The 27,522-nt window shown below is 33.7% G+C and overlaps 1 protein-coding gene across 4 annotated transcripts; it reads left to right on the top strand.

The window, feature by feature from the left end:
- On the top strand, positions 1–26,950 carry LOC110105770 (mitogen-activated protein kinase kinase 3). Of its 4 annotated transcripts, none has more exons than XM_028699576.1 (11): positions 5–149; positions 2,012–2,269; positions 6,649–6,832; positions 10,449–10,703; positions 15,491–15,709; positions 15,797–15,934; positions 16,098–16,265; positions 17,031–17,144; positions 24,788–24,895; positions 25,296–25,387; positions 26,172–26,950. In XM_028699576.1, exons 3-11 carry the CDS (start codon positions 6,731–6,733, stop codon positions 26,530–26,532), a joined length of 1,557 nt encoding a protein of 518 aa, XP_028555409.1. In that variant the 5' UTR covers positions 5–149; positions 2,012–2,269; positions 6,649–6,730; the 3' UTR covers positions 26,533–26,950. The 4 variants fall into 4 exon arrangements, with proteins under 4 accessions (XP_020691060.1, XP_028555409.1, XP_028555410.1 ...); XM_028699577.1 differs by having other exon boundaries at positions 14–149; positions 2,019–2,269; XM_028699578.1 differs by having other exon boundaries at positions 27–149; positions 2,063–2,269.
- The last annotated feature ends 572 nt before the right edge of the window (positions 26,951–27,522 follow it).

The following is a 27,522-nucleotide window of genomic DNA, read 5'->3' as shown; positions in this document are numbered from 1 at the left end:
CCTTGTTTCGCGGCCTCCATTGGCGGCGGCAGCCAGGTATCTAACACCGGGCGAACACTTCGTATCCCCTCGCTCGCGTGGACAACAGCCCTCGCCGGATCCCTCACTTCCTCTGCCCTAGCCGAAGCCGGCAACCTTCTTATCTTTTGGTAACTTCTTCTACATCCTCTTCATCATCTTCTTCTTCATTCCTTTACTTTTTTTTTTCTCCCAATCTTCTCCTCCTCCTCTCATTCTTGAATTTTATTTTTGCATTATTTTAAATCATGCATCGGAAAGGGTAATCTGAAATTTTCTTGTTAAAATCTGAAACAAAATTGATTTTCATCCTCTCTTGAGGAAGTTTTTTCGATGTTACAATTATTATCCTTTTGAGCATTTGTTTGATAATATCACGGCCTTTTCTGTCTTCACTGTTTGCACAGCTTTGTTCGATCTTTGCTAGGTGGAAGATAATATAATGATGAAATCTGCATTATCATTCAATTTCTCATCGCATCTCTCGCCAGCATCTTTGCTAAATTTCTGCAAATAAAAAAAAAAACCCATTAATTTACGAGAATTTTGTGAATGGCATGCACAAAAAATAGTTTAGCGTTCACTAAAACATCTATTTAGGCTGAACCGAACACAAAATAAGGTATTTTTACCTCCCTTTCTATTAGTTTAACTTGTTTTGCTGTCCACCCTTAGATGTCGCTTATAATATGCCCCATCGTATAAGCATTTTGTTTGTGCACAAGAAAATATCTGATGGTAATCTTCTTTTGATGATTTTTTACTTATTTGCTCATTATTGTTTTGCTATATGCTTTTAGCTTTGAGTGCACATACTCAAATTGTGTATTCCTACTCTTATTTCAAATTGAACTATTTACTTCAGTAATCATCTTAATCAACATTACAATTATTTCAATTAATTTGTGTTGGCTTTAATTATCCTCCTCTATTCATTCCTGAAACTATTTTCTGCTTTATTGTTCTTAATGGGCTATATACCTTGTTGAAATTTCTAATACTCACTGTTTTAAAGCTCTTTAACTGTTTAATGCGGGTTTTATTTTCAGGCAATGCTTGCTTGATCTTCTTTCCAATGGTTTTACCTTGTGTTCTTTTTTTTTTTTTAATGTGTTAAATTCTATTTCAGATTGCGACCATTGTTATGGTAAGTAATTGGACACAAAAAAACATACGTAGATTTTGATTATTTACAATTGAAGTTTACTTAAGTACTGCTGTTAATGGTCTATGTTGGTTAGTTTGACCTATTATTTCTGTTTGGCTGTACTTGAGATCTAACAATTTAATGAAACCTTAATTTAATTTTAGGGTTGAAGGAAAATTGTACTTGCCAGCTTTGATGGTTATGAGTAAAAAAATGTGGCTGTAATCTTGAGACTTATTGCATCAATGAAATTTTGTTTATGAAAATCTTGATGGAAATCAAGGATAAAAATTAGTGAAAACATAGGTTTCAAGTTTTAGGACTCGGGTTGGCATTTGTATCATCATTAACTTGGCCTAGAAGGCAAAGAACCTCCAACTCTTTGGGATATGATCACATCACCCTTGACATAATCCAAGCTTCAATGATAAATGTTGTGACTTTGTTTTAAAAAAGGTATATACACAACATACATAAATCATACAGAGTTCTGCTTTGTCTCCGTCTATTTCATACAGAGTTACCCTGAATCAAATGCCATTCCTTCTCTGCATGTTTTTTTTTGTAATTATTTATGTTTATACGTGATTAAGGTTCAATGCTATGTCCACATGTTTTGTTTGTGTTATAGAGATACTTCAGAAGAATTTTCAAAATCAAATGCGTTGTTTTATGATTATTTCAGATGATATAGTTCTAATTCAAAAGACAATTACTTAATTTTTGAAAAATAAACATCTTATCATTAACATAACAAATGTTTGTGTACATGCTATTAATTGTATTAATGTTACGATGTTAATTATCATCTTTAAATATTAATGATATGATATACATGTTATTTAGAAAGCAGTAAGAAAGAAGTCCCAAACGAAACCTTAAACTCATGGACAACAGGATTAAACTTTGGTAATGAACAACCCCTTCGACTTCCCTACCAGTCCCGTGCCCGTCCCCGTCCCTGCCCCCGTCTCGTTCCCGAACTCGAAGCTTGACCGCTAGCTCGTCGTCTCCGACGAAGGCTTCTTACCACAGAAGGCACTCATCGTCTTTGGTGTCGTACCCCTCTATTCTCGTCTACAACGTTGGTCTCCTTACGGGAATGTAAGATTTCTTCCCGAAAATATTTAAATTTCTTAATATATTAACTTGAGCTTTTGAGTTTCAAAACTATTTGTGAAATGTTCACTATATTTTACTGTGCAATCCATTGTTTGTATGGTTGTTTGCAAAAGTTTTGTGAACCCTAATTTTTTAGTTTTTTTTTTTTATAGTGAATCGGATTCTTGCTTGTTGATTCTTAGGATGATTCCAACTCGATATTCTTCGTTTTTTGATCCATTTTAAGAATTTTCGTTTTGTTATTGCAATATTTTTCTCCAACAACAGGTAGGACTTAGGATGATTTAGTTATTTGTTTTTTTTAAATCTCAAGAAATAATGATATATTTCCTTAAACTTATATTCTAACATATTAGGTAAGAATAAATATAGATTTGGTTATTAGTTTAGGAAGTCGTTGTCTATTATTAAATTTCTAATAAAAAGTAGCTTTGAGCTTATTAGATTAGGAAGTCCTTGTTGACCTAGGGTGCTAGCAAGAAGAAGAATTTCACAATAGTAATTTTCTTTGTACCCATTATTAGTTTATATAATCTATTATTATGTAATATTATTTAGTGCAAGAATTATCATTGGACAATTATTATTTGATTTATCTATCTTATTTTAAGCTATATCTTCATAAAGAGAAATTACATGGATTAGATAGATCTTATAAATGAGAGGTGAGTGCATATTTACTTTAATTATTTAATATTTAATAAAACTAGTATTTATTATATCATCCCATTTGATCCCAATTTAATCCTGATTGAACCATGGAACCGTGAACCTCTCATTCTTCCGATTCGTTGTCACGTCTGATTTTTAGAACCTTGATTTTTTCGTTATCCAAGAAATAACATAACAAGTTAAAATAGATACATAGGCCTACATTGGTAACCGTACACTTGCAAATTAATGAGCCCTCTACTCCCCTTCAAGACTCTGATAAGCTCGGCTACAACTGAGATCTCTCTTGCCTTTCTAACAGTCGAATTGCGGCGGTCTGAGATTTGACTTGCCCGGGGAGGAGTCTTCCCAGGATGGTCCGATCTAATCGCTCTATCTCTACTCGTATTCTCAAAGCTCAGTTTCTTTTGTATTCCGCCGATCTGCTAGAAATTGTTCTCTGCTAACCTCGAAAACCATTCGAAGAAGTCCTTGATTTGCCTGATCCCACTTTTCGTGTGGGCTTGTTGATTTTTCGTTCTAAGTATAATTTCTGGTGAGTGGTTCGTTTATTCATGTGCCTCTTTTTCGATGGTAATGTTTTCTTTCATGAATTTTGGTTTTCTTGCCGGGGTTCGCTGGATCTTGTTGGGAGTGGTTTGGAAATTGGCAAGGATAGGGTGGGAGTATTTTCTCCAAAGTTTAACTCATGGTTTTTTGTAACTGAGTACGATGAATATTGCAGTGATTTCGAGAAAGGTTTTTTCTTGGAGCCTTTAATTTGAAAGAAGGCTTCTGCTTGGATATGATATGTTTAGTGATGATATTTGGGGTTTGAGCTTAAGGATGTTTGATAGGAGGAATTTTTATTGTGAGACTTGCTTTTCTTTATTTAAAAAAGATTGAAGAAGAGGTTTTTGTAGGAATATGGATACAAATACCTTTATTTTTGGAGGAAATTATTTTAAACTTTGTTTGCTTTACTATTTTTCACAATTGCTGAATTTTTAGTCTTTTAGCTGGTCTAAGTATGAAAGTTAATGGTAGATAGATCACTGATTCTTAAAATGTCTTTTATGCAAAATATTATGATGTTGAAAACAAAGTGTAATGCATTGGTTTCTGATGTTTATAAAGAAATAGCTATGGCTCACTTTTTGGCATCATATCTTTTTGTTTTTTTTTTGCAGTTAGTGACATCGTAAAAGGCTGTTTCAGAGATTACGTTCTTGAAATGAACATATTAGATCTAGTTGAATGCTTCCATCTGCTGTTGTTGAGAAAAAACTGCTGTAGTAGACCATGTTATGTTATTGTCTCTGTACCTTTTATATGGGAGCAAGTTATATTCTAGATGAATATTGTCCAAGGACCGAAGAAGTGATACATTGGGAGAGGATTTTATGGTGGATTTGAGAATTTGGTATTGAGAAGAGAGAACGACCTCTGAACATGTTGATAAATGCTATGTTGAAAAGTACATTTGTAATTGATCTTTAGTTTCCTTTCTAGGGAGTAGATGGCGTAGGCCTAAAGGACCTGTTTTCAGCATTTAGCAGCCTTTAAAGAAGTGACTTTAACCATTGTCGGGAGAATGCATAAATATAACAAATGATCTCCATCATGCATGTCATTAATAACTTGAACTTACCTTTGAAAAACAAATTTTCTTTTAATACATACCAAATTTTCTTTTTTCCCTATAATTATGAAAATCTTAATTTTTTTGTTCTTAAATCTTGACATCAAATTACTTTTTCCAATAATTTTTATCTTCTTAAAGATTCACTTGGATTCAAATTTTTGCCCAAACTTGGAATTGTAGTCATATGTTTTTCAAGATTATAAATTTCCTTTAATTTATATATATACTTTCTATGAACTTGCATTAAAATCACATCAAACTAGATATTACTAGCATAAAATCAAATTTACATTTTGACATTAATGTGATTTTTCTTAGCCTTTGTTTTATTGTCATCCCCCATAACTTAGCTATGTCTTTCAATTTTTTTCCCTATAATTATGAAAATCTTAATTTTTTTGTTCTTAAATCTTGACATCAAATTACTTTTTCCAATAATTTTTATCTTCTTAAAGATTCAATTGGATTCAAATTTTTGCCCAAATATAATTGTTAAGTAAGCAATATATTTTTTAGGCCTAAAACTTTACTTTTATGAATCTTTTACTAACTAACTTACCATACTTTATAAATCTATTTATTTTGGTCTTCAAAATAAAATTTTCTTTAGTATTCTTATTTAATAAGAGTCGCACATACTATGGATCAAACATTTCTTGATCATACTATAAGTTCTCCAAGTTTAGCATGAGCTCAAGTCGAGCTTTCACATATGTTTTCATATTTGGCTTGCTTAGAATTATTAATGATTGAGCTTGACCTGTAATTGGCTCACCTAACTAATTGGATTAGCACTTAAATGAGTTAATAAACAAGCTTATGAATGAATAAGTATTAAATGAATTCCATTTGGTTGTCATATTAACAAATGATTTTATAGGCCTAAATGAATAACTAGTTCAATAAATTTAGAATTAGTATCAAACTATTTGACACTAAGGAAACACCACTTACAACTAGATAATAGTATTAAAAAGAACTGAGGATTGAAATCCATATTAGATGCCTAAATAGTAGTCTTAAAGAAGACACTAGGGTTTGTGATTGGGCTGATGCCGTGATGGAGAAGATGCATTATGGGTTAAGAGAACATATTGATTGTGAATAGGCTCTGAAGAAGAAGATGAGTTGCACTTCGATTATTAAATAGGTGTGCTGGAGAAGATGTTTTGAGGTATAAGACATAATACTTATAGACAATGCTCACAGGCACGTTGACTGTGGGTGGGTTGAGGAGAAATGTGTTTACCACCAAAGACTCGGATTCTCAACATAATCCTAACAAAGCACTCATGATGACACAACTCTCATTACCTTGGGAAATCGGAGTATGGAGATTGAAAGTGAAGGAAGCGTAGAATAATAAGCATAAGATGAAAATATTAGTAGTAAGTAACATAGCATAGTAAATAACCATATAACTTATCAATATTACAAAAGTAATTAAAAAGTTGTATTAAAAATTAATTGAATTTTAGACGAGCTATCATCGTATAATTCCAAGCATTTAATAAGATATTTGTTAAAAACAAATAAGTTCTACTTGAATTTAAATAAACAATTTGGATCGTGTTTAAGCTTTATTCATTAAACCTCCAAACTTATATAAAAAAATGTTCGAACTTGTTTGATTACTAATTTAAAGGAGTATTAATTGAATAGAGTTTTGAGCTAATTATTGAGTGCATTGATTCGCTTATAATCATGTTAATAACTTTTTAAAATAACATTTTGTATTTTTCTTTGTCACCTTCTTTAAATTTATATTATTATACACCCTTAATACACTTGATTAAATTCTTTCGATGACAACATCTAATTTCTCTTCCTTAGCTATTTTATGTCTCCAATTCTTTTTTATTACATAGCTTATTAGAAAAATCATGAAAAGTTGCAGCATTCGCTTTACTTATTATCCTCATTTAAATCCTTAGCTTCCTTATAGTCATTATATGTCTCAATATATTTATTTTTTTAATTTTAATATTTTTTGATCAATAATATGATTTTATAAATAATTATTCATCCTCATATATAATTTTGAATTATCTCTCTTTGATTGCAGAATTCAAATGTAGTTTTTCCTGAAAGGTCAATTGATTTTGATATTATCTTTGATTTTGGGAGTTCGTCTGCAAGAATTCCTGATGGCTGGGTTAGAGGAACTAAAGAAAAAACTTCAGCCTTTATTTGCTGCAGAGATTGGACCTTCCATGGGATTATCTATGGATCCTTATGACTCATACATGGTAAGAATTTAATAAAGTTTGAGATATTATTTAAAATGGAAAAAATATGAAGATGTTTTTGCAGAATGGAATGCCTTATTAAACATATATCGTGCAAAACCTCTTGCTAATAAGTTTTTCGAATTCATGTTTCCAAGGAAGACTAAGTTCACTTAATACTTTGAAATGCATAAAGTAGGGAAGCTTCTGGCGGGATAATTTTTTTATGCTTTAATTATCTATAATATTCGAGAAGGATACACCATGTGGCTTGCCAAGTTGAATATGCAAAAACAGAGACATTTGATATTTGACATGCGTGTTGACTGATAAGTTTTAAACGAAATTAGTAATAAGTTTCAAATAATGAAATGCGATTTGGAAGAATTTATCATTTATTAGGCTTTATATATTCTTGCAAACTCTTACCATCCATTTGCTATCTAATTATCTTTTTAATATATATGCACATGATATTTTTACTTGATTATGCATATTTATCCTATTATAAATAGATGGTAATTTATGTATTTTATTGTGTTTATGCCTTTCCCCCACACTCAGTTGTTGATAATGTATCTCTGTGCTATGCATCCTATTTTTTCTAGACTCTTTATAGCCCTATAATGTATTGTGCTTATATTGTATATCATTTACATGCTTCATAGTTTCAGATTGTATTGCATTACTGGTCCAAGATTGAATTGGGAGCTTCTGGAAACTTGTTCCAATCCGGATGCTAGTGATCTAAACTTAATGATAGTGTAAATCTTTTTTAGTTTAGAACAAAAAATACCTTCCGGTGTATAGGAAACCCTAAATATGAATTTGCCCTGGAATTAATTTGGATATATGTTTGGTTACAAGCTGTAGGTAAGATATATGAATCAAGGTTTGGGAGTGTAGGCTTTTTGACAGTGAACTTCAACTTAACTGATTTCAAAGAAGAGAGTAAATATTCCACAACTCTTGAATCAGAATCATTGTTGTTTTATATTTGATAATGAAAGGTTTTGTGTGGAATTTCATGTGGTTTTAAACATATCCAAAATTGAAGGCTTCAATTATGATAACCACAATTTAGGGTTCGATGAAGGATTAGGTTGTCCCTTTTTGGGTTTTGACATAAAAATATCAAATTGATAAAAGTCTTATAGTCTTATGTAGAATTGCATGTGAAAATTTTTCATCATACAAATTTCATACATGTATGAATTTTTAGTGAGATCTTGCTTCGCAAAATAGATTGCACCTTTACATGTAGATTATCAAGACGATTTGAACGATCCTATCCGAGACAAGATCGAATGTCCTTGGATCACGCATTAAGGGGATTATTCTTTTATGATTTAAAAAAGATAATTTGTGTAAAGTTTTTAATTAGGATCTTATTTCATGGAACAGATTGCAGTGTTGCATTTAGATCATTGGGTTGATGTGAATGAACTTATTCAAGATAAAATTGGACGTCATTTGTTCACATGTTGAGAACATTATTCTTTTATTTATTAAAAAAAGGATAATTTCATACCGTCAATTAACACATTCTTGATTTTTTAGTATAACTTTTTATTTCCTAATGATCTTAACTTCATTGGAAAGATAACAAAATTCTTTATATATTTCTCTCTATTTCACTTTTATCGGTTAGGAAAATAGATGCATTAGATTTGACTTATGTTAAGAAAGGTAGATGTGGACCTAAAAAGACTTGGTTAGAAATATTAGAAATAACATTTTTATATTAGATTTAAATGAGAATTTAACTCTTAACTGGATACAATGGAAAAAAAGGATCCATGTAGCCGTCCCACATAGTGGGATAAAGGCTCGATGTTGTTGTTGTTGTTGTCACTTTTAATGGGAGAGATTTGGTTCACTTTTAACCCGCGCACCATTCTTAAACCTCAAATTTTGGAGTTTGATATATTAATTGGAGCACATGCGAGTAAATTAATTTCATTTGACGAAGGTGTTTAGCGTGCTTTTTAATGCATTTTCATGACATATTTGCATGTTCATGGTGCATTTACATCATGTGCATACTTGCACAATCTTTGGTGTGCTTGCAAGTCGAGTGATGCATTTACATGTTCTTCTGTGAGTTTGTATAGTGTACTAGCATGTTTTTAGTATATTCATACTATACGTTTAGAGGATACATGGACAATTTTTTTTTTCAATGATTTGCCCGTATTTTGTCAGCATGTGTGTGTTTATCTGGTTGTGAAATTTAATCACTAAAATACACGTAATGTTTCATTTCAAAACTTTTAAAGGCCGCCCTTCGCCTTCTATTTGCTTGCGTGCATATGTTCTAGAATCAATAACATTTGCTATATAATTTTCAATTTTTTTAATTTTCATTTATTATCTTTATTTTGCAATTTGCATTTATTCATTTTATCAATCTTGTGGCTTGTACAAACCATCATCTTCTTTTATTTTGCCCTTTTTAAATTTTGTACAAGTCAAGTTAACTATAAATTCCAACAATCTCCTGTCGTCTTCCCACGTATGGGGTGTTATTGAAGTGTTAGACTTTCGTAACACGTCAAGAAAGATGGGTATAGTCGGTATCATAAGACACCGCGATGGAGGGTTTTCTATCTCTTTACACCAAGACAGGTGGATGGGTCTTTATATATCTGATTGGAATTTGCAATTTTTTCTCACAGTGTCAAGAAAGGACAATACATTATAGGGCTCATCATAAGTGATGTCATGAACCCTAATTCTTTTTTGTGGTATCTTCCTTTTTTAATCTTATTTTTTTTTAAAGAAAGATCTCAATGTATATTCGTTTACTAAAGGTTTCTGATTGGTAATATGAATGAAAGTGTGTATACTAAAAATTTTAGCTCAAGCAGCATGCCCCTTAGTTTCTAATGTAAAGGTCTTAGGCACCAATTTCAGTGGGGGCAGCTATGATGAATTTATCAAATCCAATATTGATTTGATATTTATGATTGACCTTGTGCCCATCCTGTACATGTACTGGCCTATGGCACACCTAATAAAATATGAAATGGATTTCGATCTTTAAAAAAAAAATGAAATATCTATTTTCTTCCCATTCACAACCATTTTACTTGTATCCCTCCTTTTCGGTGTTAGATATAAGGATCCATTTCCTATGGCTTAGTGTTATTATCCCTTATTTTTTAAGTGATATTTGCATGCATAATATCAAAATCATCCTTATTTATAAAACTAACACCAAAGTTTTTTTTTTTTTTTTTGGCACTATCGAACCCATGTATTTGCATGTGTCACAATTAAACTATTGGGAATGTGTCAAAAATGAAAAAAAAAATGCGTTGGATTTTCTTTGTGAATTTCAATGTTTGGGTGAAATTTTGAAAAATAGGGCATAAGGATATTAGTTTTGTTAAAAATTAAGAGTTATGTGTTACATATAATAATGCCTCTTTTTAAAGAAAATATTGTTTTACCATTTACAATAGCTAACACATAACATGTTTTCCGAATATCACAATGACATGTGGCTCTTAATATGCGTCAACCTTTTGTTTTATTATGCTTTATGAAGCATGCACATATTTATATTGGAAAGAATTCCTCTAATTCATACAAAAAATAAAAAAAATTTCCCTAATTATTTTTTTTAATGAAGGTATCAAATGAAGGAGCTGTCGATTTATTGAGCAAGTCTTATGGAGTTTACAGCTTTTCTGAACACGGCTTGGAGAAGCGAACAAGTGGGATTTTAGATGACATAGACAATAGTGAACAAGCATATCGTTGTTCTTCCCGTGAGATGCATGTGTTTGGAGCCATCGGGTGCGGTTCAAGCAGTGTTGTTTACAAGGCCATTCATATAACAATTCACAGAATTTTAGCCTTGAAGAGGATTAACGTATTTGAAAAGGTGAACCTCGTTGTTCCTTTTTGTGGTATTGCAATTTATTTTTAGGCTACTGAGCTATGAATAGTTTCTAAAACTAGTGATAAAATTTGATGTCAGGGACACGTTTTGTTTCTTTAATCATGAAAAAATAAATTGAAAATAAAACTTAGAAGAGTTGAAAAAGTTTGCTCCCATTTATAAGCATCCATTGCTTCAAATGAATAAGAAATGGCATATATATGTTATTGGCAAGCCATTTGAACAGTGAGAGAGAGAAGTTCCATCATTCTTGATGTTGAACTCCTCCCAAATGTGCATGCATGTTGTCAAGCATTTGAAACCAGCTAGGTCATATTCACATTGAAGCATCTCCATGCCTGCCAGGTTCATCCCACCCCCCTTTAACATTTGGAAGTGTAAGGAGATGTTACTTTGTAAATAAAGGCATTTGTCATCTAGTACAACTAAATATTGAGAGCCGATGTTGATAGGAGTATATTTCCATGTATGTGAATGAATTTTTTGATTTACCTGTTCTTTAAAAATATTAATTATTTATATTTTCTCTATAAATAATTTGAAATACAATACATGTGGAGCTAATAATTGCAATGAAACATCATTGCAAGGTAATATGCTTTTATGATTTCAATTGATTACTAGATATAGTTTGAAACAACCTTTTTCTGGTCGTTTACTGCCTTTGAAGAGCTTCTTGCATGATTAGCTGTACGTTAGTACATATTGGTATTTTTTTCCTCCTATGTGGTAAGAATATATAATTTGAAGGCATGATCTTTAGCTGTCAAGCTTGATCTTATTAAACAAATGATCTAGCTGTTGAGCTTTTTAAACTAAGCTAATGTGCCATTTTATGGACCAGTCTGTAATGGCTTGGTTTATCCGCATATCTAGTTTTCTTTTTTATTGTTTACTACCAACATTTTAGTTCAATAAAGTATTTTTCATTATTAGATTTTACAAGTAGTCTCAATTTTCAATCCATATTTTTTTAATATCAGTTATGGAGATGCTTATAGTGGTATTCAAAATGAGGTACCTTCGTGCATGAACATTATTTTAATGAGTGAGACCCTATTGAGATAAGTGAACAACTAGAACAAGGATGAAATTGTTTGAAAGGTGAAAGTATTTAGATTATTAGAATAAAAATTAAGTATATGATATGGCAGGATTTTATTTGGTAACTATCAAATAATATTACTCAAGGATAAAGTGATAGCAAGGTGTGTTAAGTTTATGTATCCTTCTACTATTATAAAACAATGAGGATTTGACTTCTATTGTTGCTCTAAGTGACTTAAGGGAAAATTGCCTTAGGAGTACTATACGACGAGAAAACATGATTTATACTTAAATGTTAAGTTTTATAAAATTGCAAGTAAACCTGTTATGCTGCTTGGATTTAAGTGTTGAGCGATAAAGAAGTAATTGATGCTCAAGTTGAGAGTGATAGAGATGATAATATTAAGATGGATGCATGATAAATGTAGGAGCAATAAATAAAAACTGATTATTTTAGAGGGATAGTGAGAGGAGCTTCTATTAAATATAAAATAATTAAAATTTAACTTGTATGATGTGGTCATGTTTAATACAACAATAAAACTAAATGGATACTCTAGTAAAGCTAGTAGATGAAATTAGTGTTGATGATTTGACAGAAAAAAAGAGGAGACTAATGGTAACAATAATAGAATATATTCAGACGACATAGCACGTGTAACAAAATAGGCTTCACTTACTAGGAAGGCATTAGTATGAAATGGCGCAAGGAAGCACTTATATGAAATGGTAGAAGGAAGCAGCAGTATGAAATGAAGGTTTGTCTTTTATTACCTATCCCTCTTTTCATCATTCTCATTACTATATTCTCATTGCAAAAATATAGATTGCCTAGAAGGTGAAGATCGAAATCTATGCATAGGGAAAATGGAAAACGGAGACAAAGTGCTAGAAGAAACTTGTTAGGAGTCTGACATGCATGAAATTTTAGTAACTAATATCTTTAGATAATAAACAGTATTCGCTGAGGTATGTAAACTTAGATTTCAATAATAGTTTCTTTGAGTTCTTTATTTCTTCTTTGTGCTTGAGTGCTGGTTTGCTGTGGATATTTCTAGTGTGGTGCTAGTGACTATTAAATTACAGGGAGGCCATCTCATAGTACTAAACTAGCATGAGGCATAGACTAATAATTTGGCGACTTTTTTTGTGATCACTTTCTTTTTATGTTTTAGTTATTTTTATGCCGTGTGATTGAATTTGGTAAAAGATCATACAATCTTGGTTTTTTTATTGCATTGGTATTTTTTAATCGTCATGTGCTTTTTATTGTTCCAAAATTTTTTGTGGATTGTAGGTTTAACTTCATGTGCATGATTTTGTACATCTTTGTTCTAGATTTACTCATTTATATTAGGAAATTATAGACTTTATGATGTCCTACATCAGATTTCGTAATAGAGCTTAAAGTTGCTTGTTTAAATTAACTAGAAGTAGAACATAACAATTGGGTCAATCGACAAAATAATAGTATGATGGAAATTAAATGAGATTAAGTTATGGTTCTAAATAACTACAGCATGACTATCATAAAATTCAAAATTATATTCTTAATTTCTTATAGGTGATGGAATGTATAAACTTACACAAATTTTAAATTAGATCAATAATTTGATGTTATAATATGTATTATTTCCAAAAGTTGAACTTGCAAAAATGAATTAGCAGGACATGCTCAATATTATCAACAAAGTGTTGTTCTTAAATCTCTGAGTTAATATGAGACATGAACTTAAAGTAAATATTTTTCATCGAATTAATATGGAAACGAACTGCCTTATAGTCTTAAGAATTATAAACAGTATTATTATATTGTGTTTGAATATTATGTAAGATTGAAAGGCTTGCAGCTAAAATGTTATTTGCCTTTAGATAATTGTCTAATATCATGTTTCCTTACTAAATTCACTAAAAACATATAATGTGCTTTAATACAGAGCATTGTATATCAAGAATTTTTATAATTATTATATTACGACTATTAGGTTTTAAATATCCCTAAAGAAAAATCATAAGAATATCCTCTAAAGCTTAACAAGACTATGCCAATATAAGAGTAAGTCATGATTGAATTTGGTCCAATTGAAAATTTATAATTTAATTGAGCATTCCGATAAAACAACTTTTGTTGAAGTATCTATCGAATTTATCGCTAATTCTATATGTTTAAAGAATTTGTTAATGACAATTAACTTAGAAAAAAAAAAAGAAATATAATATTCTATTTATATTGTCAAATCTAAAATTTTATAATTCATCATGAATAATATTTAAGTTTTTTTTTTAATATATAAGTTATTTGAGTTAGTTTTCTGTAAATAGATTGTCTGCCATATTGAGATATATTATTTTGTTGTTTGTTTGTTTTCAAATTTTCTTTATATCTGTCCTCTAGGAATTAATATATTAGAATCTATTATGAAGCATATTAGCATTTGTGCATTTTCCTTGTTTACCTTATATTATATAAGATATTTGTCTAATTTTGATGAAATAGTCGTATAAAATTGAATGTTTATTTTGATTATTTAAGTCTGCAATTGATGAAAACATGATATATGTGGAATTCTAAAGCTTTTAGGAACATTTAAGAGATAATCTACTAAGAACGTTGTACTATATAAGATAATACGATGTGTTGGAAGAAATGCTTATAAATTAGAAATCATGAGAAATTTTGGTAATAGTCCCAACCTTCAATGCATTTGATTTAATTTTATTCATGAGCCAATCATAAATGCAATAATCCTTCCATCTCATCAAGAATTTACATCCAATATATAATTTGCATTTTTCATTTCTGAAATTATTTTCTTGTTTTCTTTTTCTTTTTTCCATTTTTTGATTGGTTTGCAAATGTGATTGATTTTGATTAAATCTATTACAGTATGATTTTTTTATTGCAGTGTGAATCTTGATCAAGGTGTGTTTTCTTATGATCTCATTTTTCTTGCAAAATATCTAATTTACTGATCATCAGACTCATTTATGCGAATTTTTTGTAATTTCTAATTTTATTCAAAAAAAATTTAGTATTTATTTTAATTGGTTTTATGTAAACTTCAATTTTTTTTATGCTTAAATTTAATTCATAACATTATTTTAGCTGCATTCGAAAATTCTAGACCCTAAGCATCTTACATCATTCCCTCTTGATGTTAAATATAAACCGTGAAGGAAAATTGACGGGACCAAGATTTAGATTGGATCTTATGATCGAATTTCTCTTGGTTTATTTAATAGTAAGGGAATCTATTACATTTGTTGGGTATTGCAGTACCTATTTTATGTTATCCTATTTATATAAGGCATTCTAGATCATTCAATGTCAACTCTCATGTATTAGCTTGTATGTAAATCAATGTCGAAGCCTTAAAATGGTTGAGGAAAAATTGAAACAGATTAATTCAATTTTATGAACAGTTGGCTAACCTAAGAAAGGCACCCAATTTTACATTTTAGTAAGCATGTTGAGAACATGTATCAGATGGCAATGGAGTCATAAAGCCAATAACATAAATGACTCACAAGGCCACCCCAACCCTACTGCCACTGTATTTCCCCCCATATATTTGTGACATAGGTAAGAATATTACTAAAACTATCTTTATAAATGCCCAACGGATATCTTAAGAAGGAACTAGCGTTGTTGAAAATTCATTTCTTAGAAGTAGAAATACATATTTTTTTCTGATATTTTTCTTTTCCTTCTGTTTTCAAAGGAGAAAAGGCAACAGCTTCTAAATGAGGTAAAAGCACTATGTGAGGCAGCTTGCTTTCAAGGACTTGTTGAATTTCATGGGGCATTTTATACCCCTGAGTCTGGGCAGATAAGCATCGCACTAGAATATGTGGATGGAGGTTCACTTGCAGATGTTCTGTTGTTAAAAAAGTCTGTACCTGAACCAGTTCTTTCGCACATGGTTCATAAATTATTACTTGTAAGGATATCTTACTGGCATGGTATCTAATATTTTGATATAAGCTTTTTTTTTTTCTTTTGAACTGAGTAATCGTAACATATGAAGGCACTGGGATATTTACATGGAGAAAGACGTTTGGTTCACAGAGATATAAAGCCGGCAAACTTGCTCATAAATCTCAAAGGCGAGACAAAGATTTCTGATTTTGGCATAAGTGCAGCTTTAAACAACTCAGTAGCTATGGTTTGTATTTTATTTATCTGAATTTCAGTTACCATTGAAGATTTTAACTTTTTTTCTGTGTAGCAGTGCATTACATAAATGCAGCTTGTTCATCATGTAAAAATCTTCTCACCAGAAGATGGAATGAATTTCTGTTTCTTACCTTACTAGTTGCATATTTCAGTGTGAAACTTTTGTCGGAACTGTTACATACATGTCGCCTGAGAGAATCCAAAATGAGAGTTATTCATATTCTGCTGATATCTGGAGCTTTGGTTTAGCCATGTTTGAATGTGCCACTGGCAAATTTCCATATTCAGCAACTGAAGGAGCTGTCAATTTGATGTTACAAGTAAGGCAATCTAATATTACATGTAAGATATTGATTTTCCACATTATTAAAAGTGCCCTTTCTTGCTAGAATTTTGGAGACAATAATGTTTCTTCTGGAGGTTGCCTGATTATGAAACTCCATAGCATGATTATAAGCGTTTGCCACATTATATTCACTATAGAAGGATTGAGCATTGCTCCAAAGAAAATCAATTACCTTTGAACTGATGGTGTGGATAGCAATTGATTAAAAAACTTATAAATTGTTTTCCTCATAAAATTTGGTATGAATAGGAGCATGATGATGACAACCTTTAAGGAATATTTATGTAGGATCTGCTTTGATTTTCAAGTTACACTCCACATGTGAAAGTATTTAGCCTCAAACTATCCATATGTTATGATAATAGTGAATTTGCTTCTTTTGCCGTTCATGTATTCTTCTTTTGATATAAGATTTCTAGAAGCAAAAAAAAATCTCGAAGAAGTTTTTTCTTTATATGTAATCTTTACTGGTATTTTTATGCATGCTACAGTTTATTGTTCTATTTTATGTTTAGACAATCTTGCTTTGCCTTGTAGAGGTACTTGGCCATTCTGTTGTATTATATTTTCTTTAAATGTATCTTACTGCTTGTGGTCTCATAATTGCATGACCCTGTCCTTTACATATTTAAACTTTAATAGATTTTGAAAAATCACTTGGATATTAATTGCTGTTTACATATGTTCAATATATGTACGAGGGTATTAATCTGGAAACCTTCAATTATTCTCCTTGCAGATTATGTATGACCCATCACCTTCTCCTCCTAAGGACTCATTTTCACCAGAGTTCTGCTCCTTCATTGATGCTTGCCTTCATAAAGATCCTAGTGCTAGACCAAGAGCAGATGAGGTATGAATAAAATAATTTTGTTTTGTGTTATTTGAAGGCTGATTCATTTTGTTCTATTTTCTTTTTCAGCGTTTTATATGTTTGTAATTCTTTCTCCCTTTTATGGAGAAAGGCCTCCACTGGATTATATTTAGCTTTATGTTTTACTTGATGTTTTCATTTAGTTTATATTTCCATGTAATTAGTTTCATGAGCTTCCTCGTATATATACGAGGGAAAATTCGGGAGTAATAGATAGCATGATTGGGTTGAACAAATCATTTTACCTTTTTCTATTGCCTTTCCTCTCCATCTCATTTCTTTGGCTGACCTAGGACTTGGTCATTTTTCCTTTCTTGTGGCTGCCTATGCCAATACTCCTTTCCCTCTTCCACTTTCATCACTAGTTGCCAAGTTTCTTCTACCTCAATCTCCCTCTTCATGTGTAGCATCCACTAATCTCCTATGGTTTCCTCTCATCTCCGGAGTGGAGTATATTGTTTTTATATTGAACTCCACCTGTATCAGCTAGTATCAAAGCAAAGATCCTGCAAGGATCCAAGATTCTTTAAGTTTATATATATATATATATATATATATTCTCTTACTGAGTTCTTGTAAGCAAAGTGTTTTTTGGGTTTGCCTTTGTTCCCTAGTTTCTTAGTCTCTGCAACAATTGAGGTGGCTCACTCACGCATCCACTACTCAATTCCCATGCCCTTGCTTATAGTTTTGCAATTTTAAAATTTCATGCACGCCATTCTCACTATCGCTAACCTTCATGTCCATATTCAAAATCTCTTACAAAAATATTGAGAAGGGTTTTGTGTGAAAACTCATGGAAATCTGCATGCAAAAACTGTCTGTAATTATAATCGCTAGTCTCGGTAATCACGCAAATCTCACAATCCTCAGCCATCTCCAAATTATTGTCACCCGTGTGAAAACACTTCATAATTCTAAATACTCGTCACAATTTGTGCACGCACATAATGGCATCTCCTTACATCCTTACCCACTTCTTGCAGCATTACCATCACAAAGCATCCTCATTGCATCTCATAGTCTGCATCATTCATATGCTCCACTTGGCTGCTTTCTTCATTTTGCTTGCTTCATGTTGAATTTGCTTGCATCACATAGCCTCATCACTCATCTTTCTCACATGTATCTTTTAATCATTTTGTTTTGATCTCCTTCATATCATCATAAAATCTGCAATTGCTTGCTAATCATGCAAACCAGACCCGCTTTTTCACAGAGGACTCATCTCATGATATCTCATGCAAATCTCATTATGTGGGTTTTCCCCATTACTTGCTACATTGCTGCATTTGCAATCATGTGTCTGCCTTCTTGTTGTATCTAGGGCTGCAAACAAACTAAGCCGAGTATGTGAGTGTTCATGTTTGAGTTTGTTTATTATTAGCTTGTTCAAGTTAGGTTTGTGTTTGATTCGAGCTTAATTGTTTGTGTTCATGTTTGGTTCGTTTAAATTAATGAGTATTCATGTTTAGTTCATGTTCAGTTCATTTAGTGTTTATCAAGTTTTAAATAAACAAGCCTTAACAAGCTATGCTTGTGAACCTATTTAGCGAATTTTTTTAAACTATCAAACAAACACGTTCATGAACATATCTAACGAGTATTCTTGAGCTATCAAATGAGCAAGTTCATGACTTGAACCTTCTCAGTACCATCACCAAGTTTTACGAGTGTAAATTTCTGCCACACTGATGAGGTTTTTTTTCTTGCTTTCCTAGAAAAAAAGATTTTCTTGTTGGTCATGTTCTGTTACAAATATTGGATTTGAAGATGACCCAACACTAATTTGGACATCATGCACTGTCAAATGTAGCTGAGGAGGCGTAGAATTTAGATGCTACTATGGTGAATTTTGCTACATTCCTTTAAAAGAGGAGTCAACGATTATATTAAACAAGAATCTTATTCGAACTGCATTAAAATAAATGCTACACTTCCAAGAATAATTAGCCTGTTAATCAATTTTTGAATGTAAAGAAAAGTACCACAACAAGGAGGACCGATATGTACTTCTAACAGTGGCAAAAAAATGTTAGAAACGAAACTTTAATGTCTCATATCATAATTGTATAGACTCTATTAGATCGCTTTTACTCATGTTGTTAAAATAATTATGAGATGATCTATAGGAGAGGAGAAACTTTCTAACGGAAAGAAGCAAAGGTATATGAGAAAGAAAATAAAAGAATTAACGAAAGTAATATTTGAAGCAGCTATAACTTACCGAGTTTTCGTCCATGCTGGCCTTGCAAATGCGAACTTGAGCAGAGTTGGGAGAACGACGAGGGAAGAAAAGAGAGGTTTAGGACTTGAGTGTGTTTGGGAGAACGAAGATGAAAGAAATTCAATTCGGCCATTTGAGAGTTGGTGCTTTAGTGGTCGTTCGGGAGTCAGAGCTTGAGCAGGGCGAAAAACCAAGGAAGAAAAATCGGCATCTGGGGAGAGAGATTAGGGCAAAAATACGAAGGGAAGGATTTTGCATTTTGCTTGTCTTTTGTCCTTTCGTATTCAGAAGTGTGAGCTTTAATTTCTATGGAATAATAAAATAAAATAATTATAATTAAATAATATATAATATCAATTTAATAAATATGTAAAATTTATTTTTAGTTAGCATATATTATAATATTTAATTAGTTTAAAATTTATTAATTAACAATAATTATATCATTATGTTATAATAAATATAAAATATTTATATTATGCATATTTATCAATTTTATAATTGAATATTAATATAGTTTTTATCAAACTTATTCACGAGTTCTAAATCGAACACGAATCGAGCTTTTATCGAGCTTAAGTTTATGCAGCTTCCATGGTTATTAGTTTCCTTTAATCGCTTTGAAACTGCTGTGTCATAGGGTCTCTGCTGTCATCCTAATCTAAGCCTCTTAATCTATTGCTAAAGAAGTCACTTTGGAGATTGTTGAACCTACCTGCCTGAGCCTAAGCCCGAGCTCAATCCCAAGCCCACTGATCTATTTTAGAGTCCGTGGGGTTTTCTTGATTCTTAGCTTCTAGATTTATTACATGAAGGCTATGTTGGAAATTATTGCTCATCACTCCAGCTATTTTCCACTCCATAGTGGCCACGATCAACTCTTAAGGGGAAAAGTTTTTGTAGTCCATGAGAATGTCGGAGTTTATGATATTTATCTTTATGTTTAGCTTGATGTTTATATTAAGTTCATATTTTCATGTAATTAGTTTAATGAGATTCCCTTGTATAAAGAAGAGTTTTTCAGGTGCAATGGATAGTTCTGACGGATAAACAAAGCATTTCATCCTTTTTTTATTCTCTTCTTCCCTCTCCCTCTTCCTTTCTAATGGCCAGCCTAGGCTTGGCAATTCTTCCCTTTTCCCCTAGTGTCTGCCTTAGCTAATACTACTCGTCCCTTTTCTCCTCCCATCCCTAGTCGACGTCTAGCTTCCACCACCTACCTCAACCCTCCTTTCCATCCATATCATCCATTAAGGTCCCGAGGTTTCCTCTTCATTTATACAGAGATTTCTGTTAGACAATGGACCGGTTCAGCCGGTCCACGCGGGACCGGCCCAGGCGGAGAACGGGCGGAACATCTCCACCTCTTCCGTCAGCCGCACGCACGCGATGCCTGAGAGCTCATTTTAGGAAGGTTTTTAAATGGATTCTAGGAGGGAAATTGAATGTAGGGATTGTTTAGGGATTTCCTTTTGATTTGTATGCATTAAATACTTTGTTTTCCTAGGGTTTGGGCATCTTGAATTGGGCTGAAATTTGAGATCTCTTAGATTTAGGTTTTCTTTGGGCTCTTGGCGTTGCTAGAGATTTGGGAGAGATCGATCCTCCTCTCGAATTGAGATCAATTGTATCTTGCTATTTTATTCATCGTCTAGTGGAATACAAGTATTTTCCTGAGTTTTCTCTCAGATTTTCCTGGACTAGTGTTGTTTTTTCTGCTGTAAACAGCATATTTCTGCTGTTTTCTTGCTGTGGACAGCCATTTGGCTGTTGTTTGTTCATCGAATTGGGTTAGGTTTGCTTGAGAACTCAAGTATTTCCTATCAAATAGGTATCAGAGCGTCGTTTTTGGGACCGCTGGCGGCTGAAATCCTGAAATTTCAGCGGATTTTTCATTTCCGGAAAAAGATCTTTGTGATTCTTGGGAAGAACGATGGCTGGAAAGGTGGAAGTCTTGGAAGGTGAAATCGGACAATTGAAATTCGATTTGGAGGGAAAATTTTTCGACTTTCAAAATCAAATCACCTCCAACAATGAAAGTTTGGAGGGGAAGTTTACTGTGATTGAAGAGATGATGAAGAAATTACTTGAAATGAAGACCAATCAGGCGACATTGGAAGTACGAGAGAACACCAACGGCCATGGTATGGGAGGAAATCCAAACCCGATACGAGGGAGGAGGAATTCGGAGGTGGAGATCCTGGAGGAGGAGAATGACATGCCCCCTCTAGAACCGCTTTCTAGAGAAGAGATGAGTAGGGGATACGACCAACGGGAGGCTGATTTTGTCGGAAGGAGGGAAGAATTCAATCGCCGAGGTGCTGAATTCGAAAGAATCCAACGTCGAGGTGCTGATTTTGAAGGGGAAAGTGAAGAAATTCATCGCCAAGGTGCTGAATTCTTTCCGAGGGGTTGTTTTCGAAGGAAGAAGGGAGGAACGTCATCGTCGAGGTGCTGAATTTGAAGGAATTCAGCGTCGAGGTGATGATTTTGAAGGGAGAAGATGAGAGTATGAGAAGGGATTCTAGTATAATCGTTGGAGGGATGATCAGGACACTTGGGGAACTCTTCCCCTTCGAGGAATGGGAGGTTATGGAGGATACCGGGGAAACGGAGGAGACCCACGGGTAAGGAAACTAAATATGCCCGTCTTTGAGGGTGAAGATGGTCATGGATGGATTTATAAGGTGGAGCGATATTTTGCTGTCAATGGGCTGACGAAGGAGGAGAAATTGACAGCGGCGCGAATGTGCTTGGAGGGAAAAGCCTTAGCCTGGTATCAGTGGCGTGACAAACGGGAGCCTATCTGGAGCTGGCGGGAGTTCAAAGAATGCTTATTAGAGCATTTCCGAGCAGATGAGGGAGGAGACTTCTATGAGCAATTCTTTGCCCTTACCCAGGAAGGCACGGTGGCAGATTACCGGTACAGGTTTGAGTATCTGGCTAGTAGGCTGGATCATATCTCGGAGTCAGCCCTGTAAGGGAATTTCATGAAGGGGATGAAACCGGAGGTAAGAACAGCATTCAGAGTGTTGGAGCCAAGGAATCTAGGCAAGGCCATGGAGTTGACCCAATTGGTAGAAGACTAGAAGAAGTCTGAAAGAGGGGCTCGAGGAAACTGCTCAGGAGGCTCTTACAGGATGACGACCACTCTTCTAGCACCCAAGGGGCTTGCATCAGGCAACATTAATGAGACCACCGGGAGAAGCCCGTAGGGAGGGTGTGGGGAAAATTTCAAGAGACTGATAGAGATGGAGATGCAGGAGAAGAGGACAAAGGGGTTATGCTTAAGATGTGATGAGAAGTACATGCCGGGGCATAAGTGCAAGGATTGAACTCTTCAGGTTCTCCTGTCTGTGAAGACAAGTAAGACGAGGAGGGAGTTCGGAGCAAATCTAAAGAGGAGGAGAAGTTGCACCTGGATGTGGCAGAAGTCTCTCTGAACTCTGTAGTGAGATTCACTCCGAGTCACACTATGAAAGTGAAAGGAGAGATAGCTGAGCTTGAGGTGGTGGTGCTAATTGATAGTGGGGCTACCCACAATTTCATTTCCACTCAGGTCGTCAACCAACTGGGAGTGAAGTTGGTGGACACTGGTTGCTATGGAGTGATGATGGGTACAGGGAAGGTGGAGAAAGGCCAGGGGATTTGTAAAGGAGTGGTGTTGACCATCCAAGGGATTCAAGTAAGAGAGGACTTTCTTCCACTAGAGTTAGGAAGTACTGATGTCATCCTGGGGATGAAGTGGTTGCAAACCTTGGGGAAAACCAAGGATAATTGGGGAGCACTCACGATGGAATTAATGGTGGATGGGAGAAGGGTGGTCATAAGGAGAGTGCAGGGCTATCCAAAGCCATCACATCACTTAAGACCATGCGTTAGGACGTACAAGAGGTGGGGGAAGATTTATCTGGTGGGACTACACAGGCTGGATGCGATCAGATTGGAAGGAGGGATGTTTCTCTTTTCGTACAGCCCTTGGTTCAGCAATACAATAAGAATTTTCAGTCACCTCAGGGATGGACACCTCCACCAGAACACGAGCATATCTCCACCTTGAGGACATGGTGGATTTTTGGGAGGGGAGTATTGTTAGACCGGTCCACGCGGGACCGGCCCAGGTGGGGAACGGGCGGAACATCTCCGCCTCTTCCGTCAGCCGCACGCACGCGATGCCTGAGAGCTCATTTTAGGAAGGTTTTTGAATGGATTTCTAGGAGGGAAATTGAATGTAGGATTGTTTAGGGATTTCCTTTTGATTTGTATGCATTAAATACTTTGTTTTTCCTAGGGTTTGAGCTGTTGAATTTGGCTGAAATTTGAGATCTTTAGATTTAGGTTTTCTTTGGTGCTCTTTGGCGTTGCCAGAGATTTGGGAGAGATCGATCCTCCTCTCAAATTGAGGATCAATTGTATCTTGCTATTTTATTCATCGTCTAGTGGAATACAAGCCTTTTCTTGAGTTTTCTCTCAGATTTTCCCGGACTAGTGCTGTTTTTTCTGCTGTAAACAGCATATTTCTGCTGTTTTCCTGCTGTGGACAGCCATTTGGCTGCTGTTTGTTCATCGAATTGGGTTAGATTTGCTTGCGAACTCAAGTATTACCTTAGGGTTACTTGCGAACTCAAGTATTTCCTACTAGTTTCAAGTCATGGTAGTGGTAACAAGGTTCTGTTGGGCAATCCATCATCATGGGATTGTGCTGGGCCTACATCAATGTTGCTCATAACCTGATCAATCAAGGAACAATTTAAACCATATGCATCACAAGATTCATTAGTTTTAGTTTAAGGGATTTGTTTCCAAGTCTGCTTCTATGGTTAAGCAAAAATTACATCTAAATCCTTCGTTGCTGGTTGGAGCTGCTAGTGGCGAGGAAAGCAGTGTGTGAGATTTAGGCTTCGTTTGGTACGGTTTTCTTACTGCTTCTTAAAGTAATTTTTTAATAAAAAATTAATTTTTTTTTACTAAAAAGTTGCTTTAAGAAGTAGAAAAAAATCATCTCAAATGAAACCTTAGAGAGGGACGGATGGAGTGAGAGTAAGAGAGGCAGTTAGGGTAGCGGGGAAGGAAGTAGGGGATCGAATGAGGGAGGGAGTAGGGAGGTTTAGATGGGGAGGGAGAATGCAGGGGACTGAGAGAGTGATATGGAATGACACCCTCAGAAAGTGATGCCCTCAATGGAATGACTTATTTGGCTTTAAATGTTGTTTTTTGGTTGTATCAAACTGATTGCTTTTGTTCTTTCATTGAAAAAATATGCACTGAAATGTCTTTTCATTAATTTTATCAAAAATTTTCATGCATCTTACCTCACTAAGATGAAATATGCATAATGTTATTTCTGACTACTGTTCTTTTGTACCTGACCTTGTTGATTCTGAATATTTTACAGCTTCTGACTCATCCATTTATAAAAAAGTATGAGAAAGAGAGCGTGGATTTGGCTGCATATGTTCGAGAAGTTTTTGATCCAGTTCAGAAATTGAAAGACATGGCTGATGTAAGCTCCTGGTAACTGTCTTCAAAAGTCATTATTCATGATTAGATTGTAGATTTTGTTTTGCAATGAAGCACTGATTTCTGCTTAATATTTGCAAAGCCTGGTACATTAGTGTCCTATAAAGTTGTCCAATCATTTGCACATTCGATTAGATTTAACATTAATTCGTCAGAATATTTAACTTCTTTCTTTGATTTTGAAACAGCAAGAATAATTTGCTGTATTGGCTAAACATAGGCTTCGTCCCAGACGGCTTTTTTATTGTTTCTTAAAAAAGCTTTTTAGTACAAAATTTGCACTAAAAAACTATTTTAAGAAGAAGTGAGAAAATCATCCCAAATGAAACCTTAATGTCATGAGCTTGGATTTCTTATACTGCTACTTTATTTTCATGATTTAGATGCTTGCTGTACACTATTACTTGCTGTTTAACGGGGCTGATGGACAGTGGCATTATGCCAAAAGATTCTATGACGAGACATCAGTTTTCAGGTACTATTTCTCAGTTTGTAATTCTTTTGTGGTTATTAACAATAATTCTCCCGTAGATAGCTTGCAATTAACTTCTAAAATTATACCAATCTAGTTTGAGCTCATTCCACTTTTGTGTTAAATGGTGTTGTTTCACATGATTACACATCAGAACAAATACGTCTTGTTTTTGTGCATCTTAATAAAGACATTATGATTCTTCTAAACCCCTTTCATGCGTTATGCATATTTCATTTTTTCTTGTAAATTATCTAGTCATAGGGTACTATCATATCTCATGTCCTGTTATTGTCTGTACGCCTTAGTATTTAGCAACCCACTCTCCATTTTCTTGCCCATCTTAGACTTCCTTTGGGACGGCTTTCATACTGCTTCTTAAAGCAACTTTATAGTACAAAAAAAATTAATTTTTGTGCTAGAAAGCTGCTTTAAGAAGCAATAAGAAAGCCGTCCCAAACGAATCGTTAGACTCGTTTGGAACGGCTTTCTTACTGCTTCAAAAATTAAAATTTTTTATTATAAAGTTACTTTAAGAAGCAGTAAGAAAGTCACCCCAAATGAAATTTTAGGCTTCGTTTGGGACGGCCGCTTTATAAAGCAGCTTATACTAAAAAATTGCTTTAAGAAGCAGTAAGAAAACCGTTCCAAACAAAGCCTTAATTAAAGGATATCAGCTTCTTCTAGACGTAATTCAGCTTGATGAGCCTTCATACTCTCAAATTTCCTCACGAGTGTCTTCAGAAACAACATAAAAACACATTAATGAATTCCCTTAACTTCGCAGATTCTCAGGAAAGCAGTTTCGCGGTCAAAATCATATATTTCCAGCTCTTACTGATATAAGGAGAAAATTAGCCGGCGATCGGCCTCGCCAAAGACTCGTCCATGTCGTCGAAAAGCTCCATTGCCGTGCCCATGGAGACGATGCAATCGCAATCCGTGCTTCGGGATCTTTCATCATTGGCAATCAGTTTCTCATATGTGGCAAAGGCGTACAGGCAGAGGGCATGCCAAACATTCAAGAAAGCTCCCTTGATTTGGCTAATAAGAGGATGGGCACTTTTCAAGAGCAGTTCATCATGGAACCAGGGAGTTCTATTGGAGTTTTCATAATAACTGACCAAGAACTCTACATTCAAGCTTGAGATTCCATGGTAAATTTACATATATACCCTAAAATATTTATGTATTTATACATCTAACATCTAACATCTAACTCTTTATATTTATTTGTATAATGCATTAGTATGTGAGTCACATGAAAACATGTGCATTGGGAGATAAGTTAATATTTAGTAAAAGGTTAGGCTATTATATAAGGAAATATAAAAATTGAAGTGGTAGATTTGTAAATAAGAATTAAGTGGTATATATATGTGTAAATCTCCCAAATAAATGTGAAAAATCTGTTCAGGCATAAGAACCTTGCATGATTATATGTTAGCTTTTTTTATTTTATTTTATTTTTTTTAATTTTAAGGGATAGTGTTTCAAGAACTGATTTTCTGCATGTTAGCTGTAAAGTGTTTGGGTACTTGTATATGAATTTATGATTTTTAAGCTTATAATTAGTAGAAAAGCTGATCTTTATCATCTTTTAGTGTCTTTTTTATAAATGCATGCTCTCTCTCTCCAATTCTCCATTCTGATGAATGATCACAATGCATGAATATATATATATATATGGTTTCATTTGGAATAGTTTTCTTATTTCTTTTAAAGCAGATTTTTAATACAAAAATTTTTTGAACTTGAAAATTTTCTATTAGAAACCTGCCTTAAAAAAGAAAGAAAATTGTCCCAAATGAACCAGTAGGTTTTGTTTGGGATGGCTTTCAGATTTGTTTGGGACGGCTTTCTTACAGCTTTTTAAAATAAATTTTTAGTACAAAAAATTTAATTTTTGCACTTGAAAGCTGCTTTAAGAAGCAATAAGAAAGCCATCCCGAATGAAACCTCAGTCTCTCGTTTATTCAAAATGACCCTGTTGGTACTAAATTGGATCAATTTTTTATAATCAAGATATTAAACTGGCCATACACAAATAGTTTGGGGATTATATATATCAAATGTCTTCTATTTTTATTATGTTTGATGAGCTTGATATAACTTATGCAACAAGAGCTGTTGAGTAA

The sequence above is a fragment of the Dendrobium catenatum genome, unplaced genomic scaffold (assembly GCF_001605985.2).
Source record: "Dendrobium catenatum unplaced genomic scaffold, ASM160598v2 fragScaff_scaffold_1342, whole genome shotgun sequence".
NCBI classification, from domain to species: domain Eukaryota; kingdom Viridiplantae; phylum Streptophyta; class Magnoliopsida; order Asparagales; family Orchidaceae; genus Dendrobium; species Dendrobium catenatum.
This window is presented reverse-complemented; position numbering and strand designations above follow the sequence as displayed.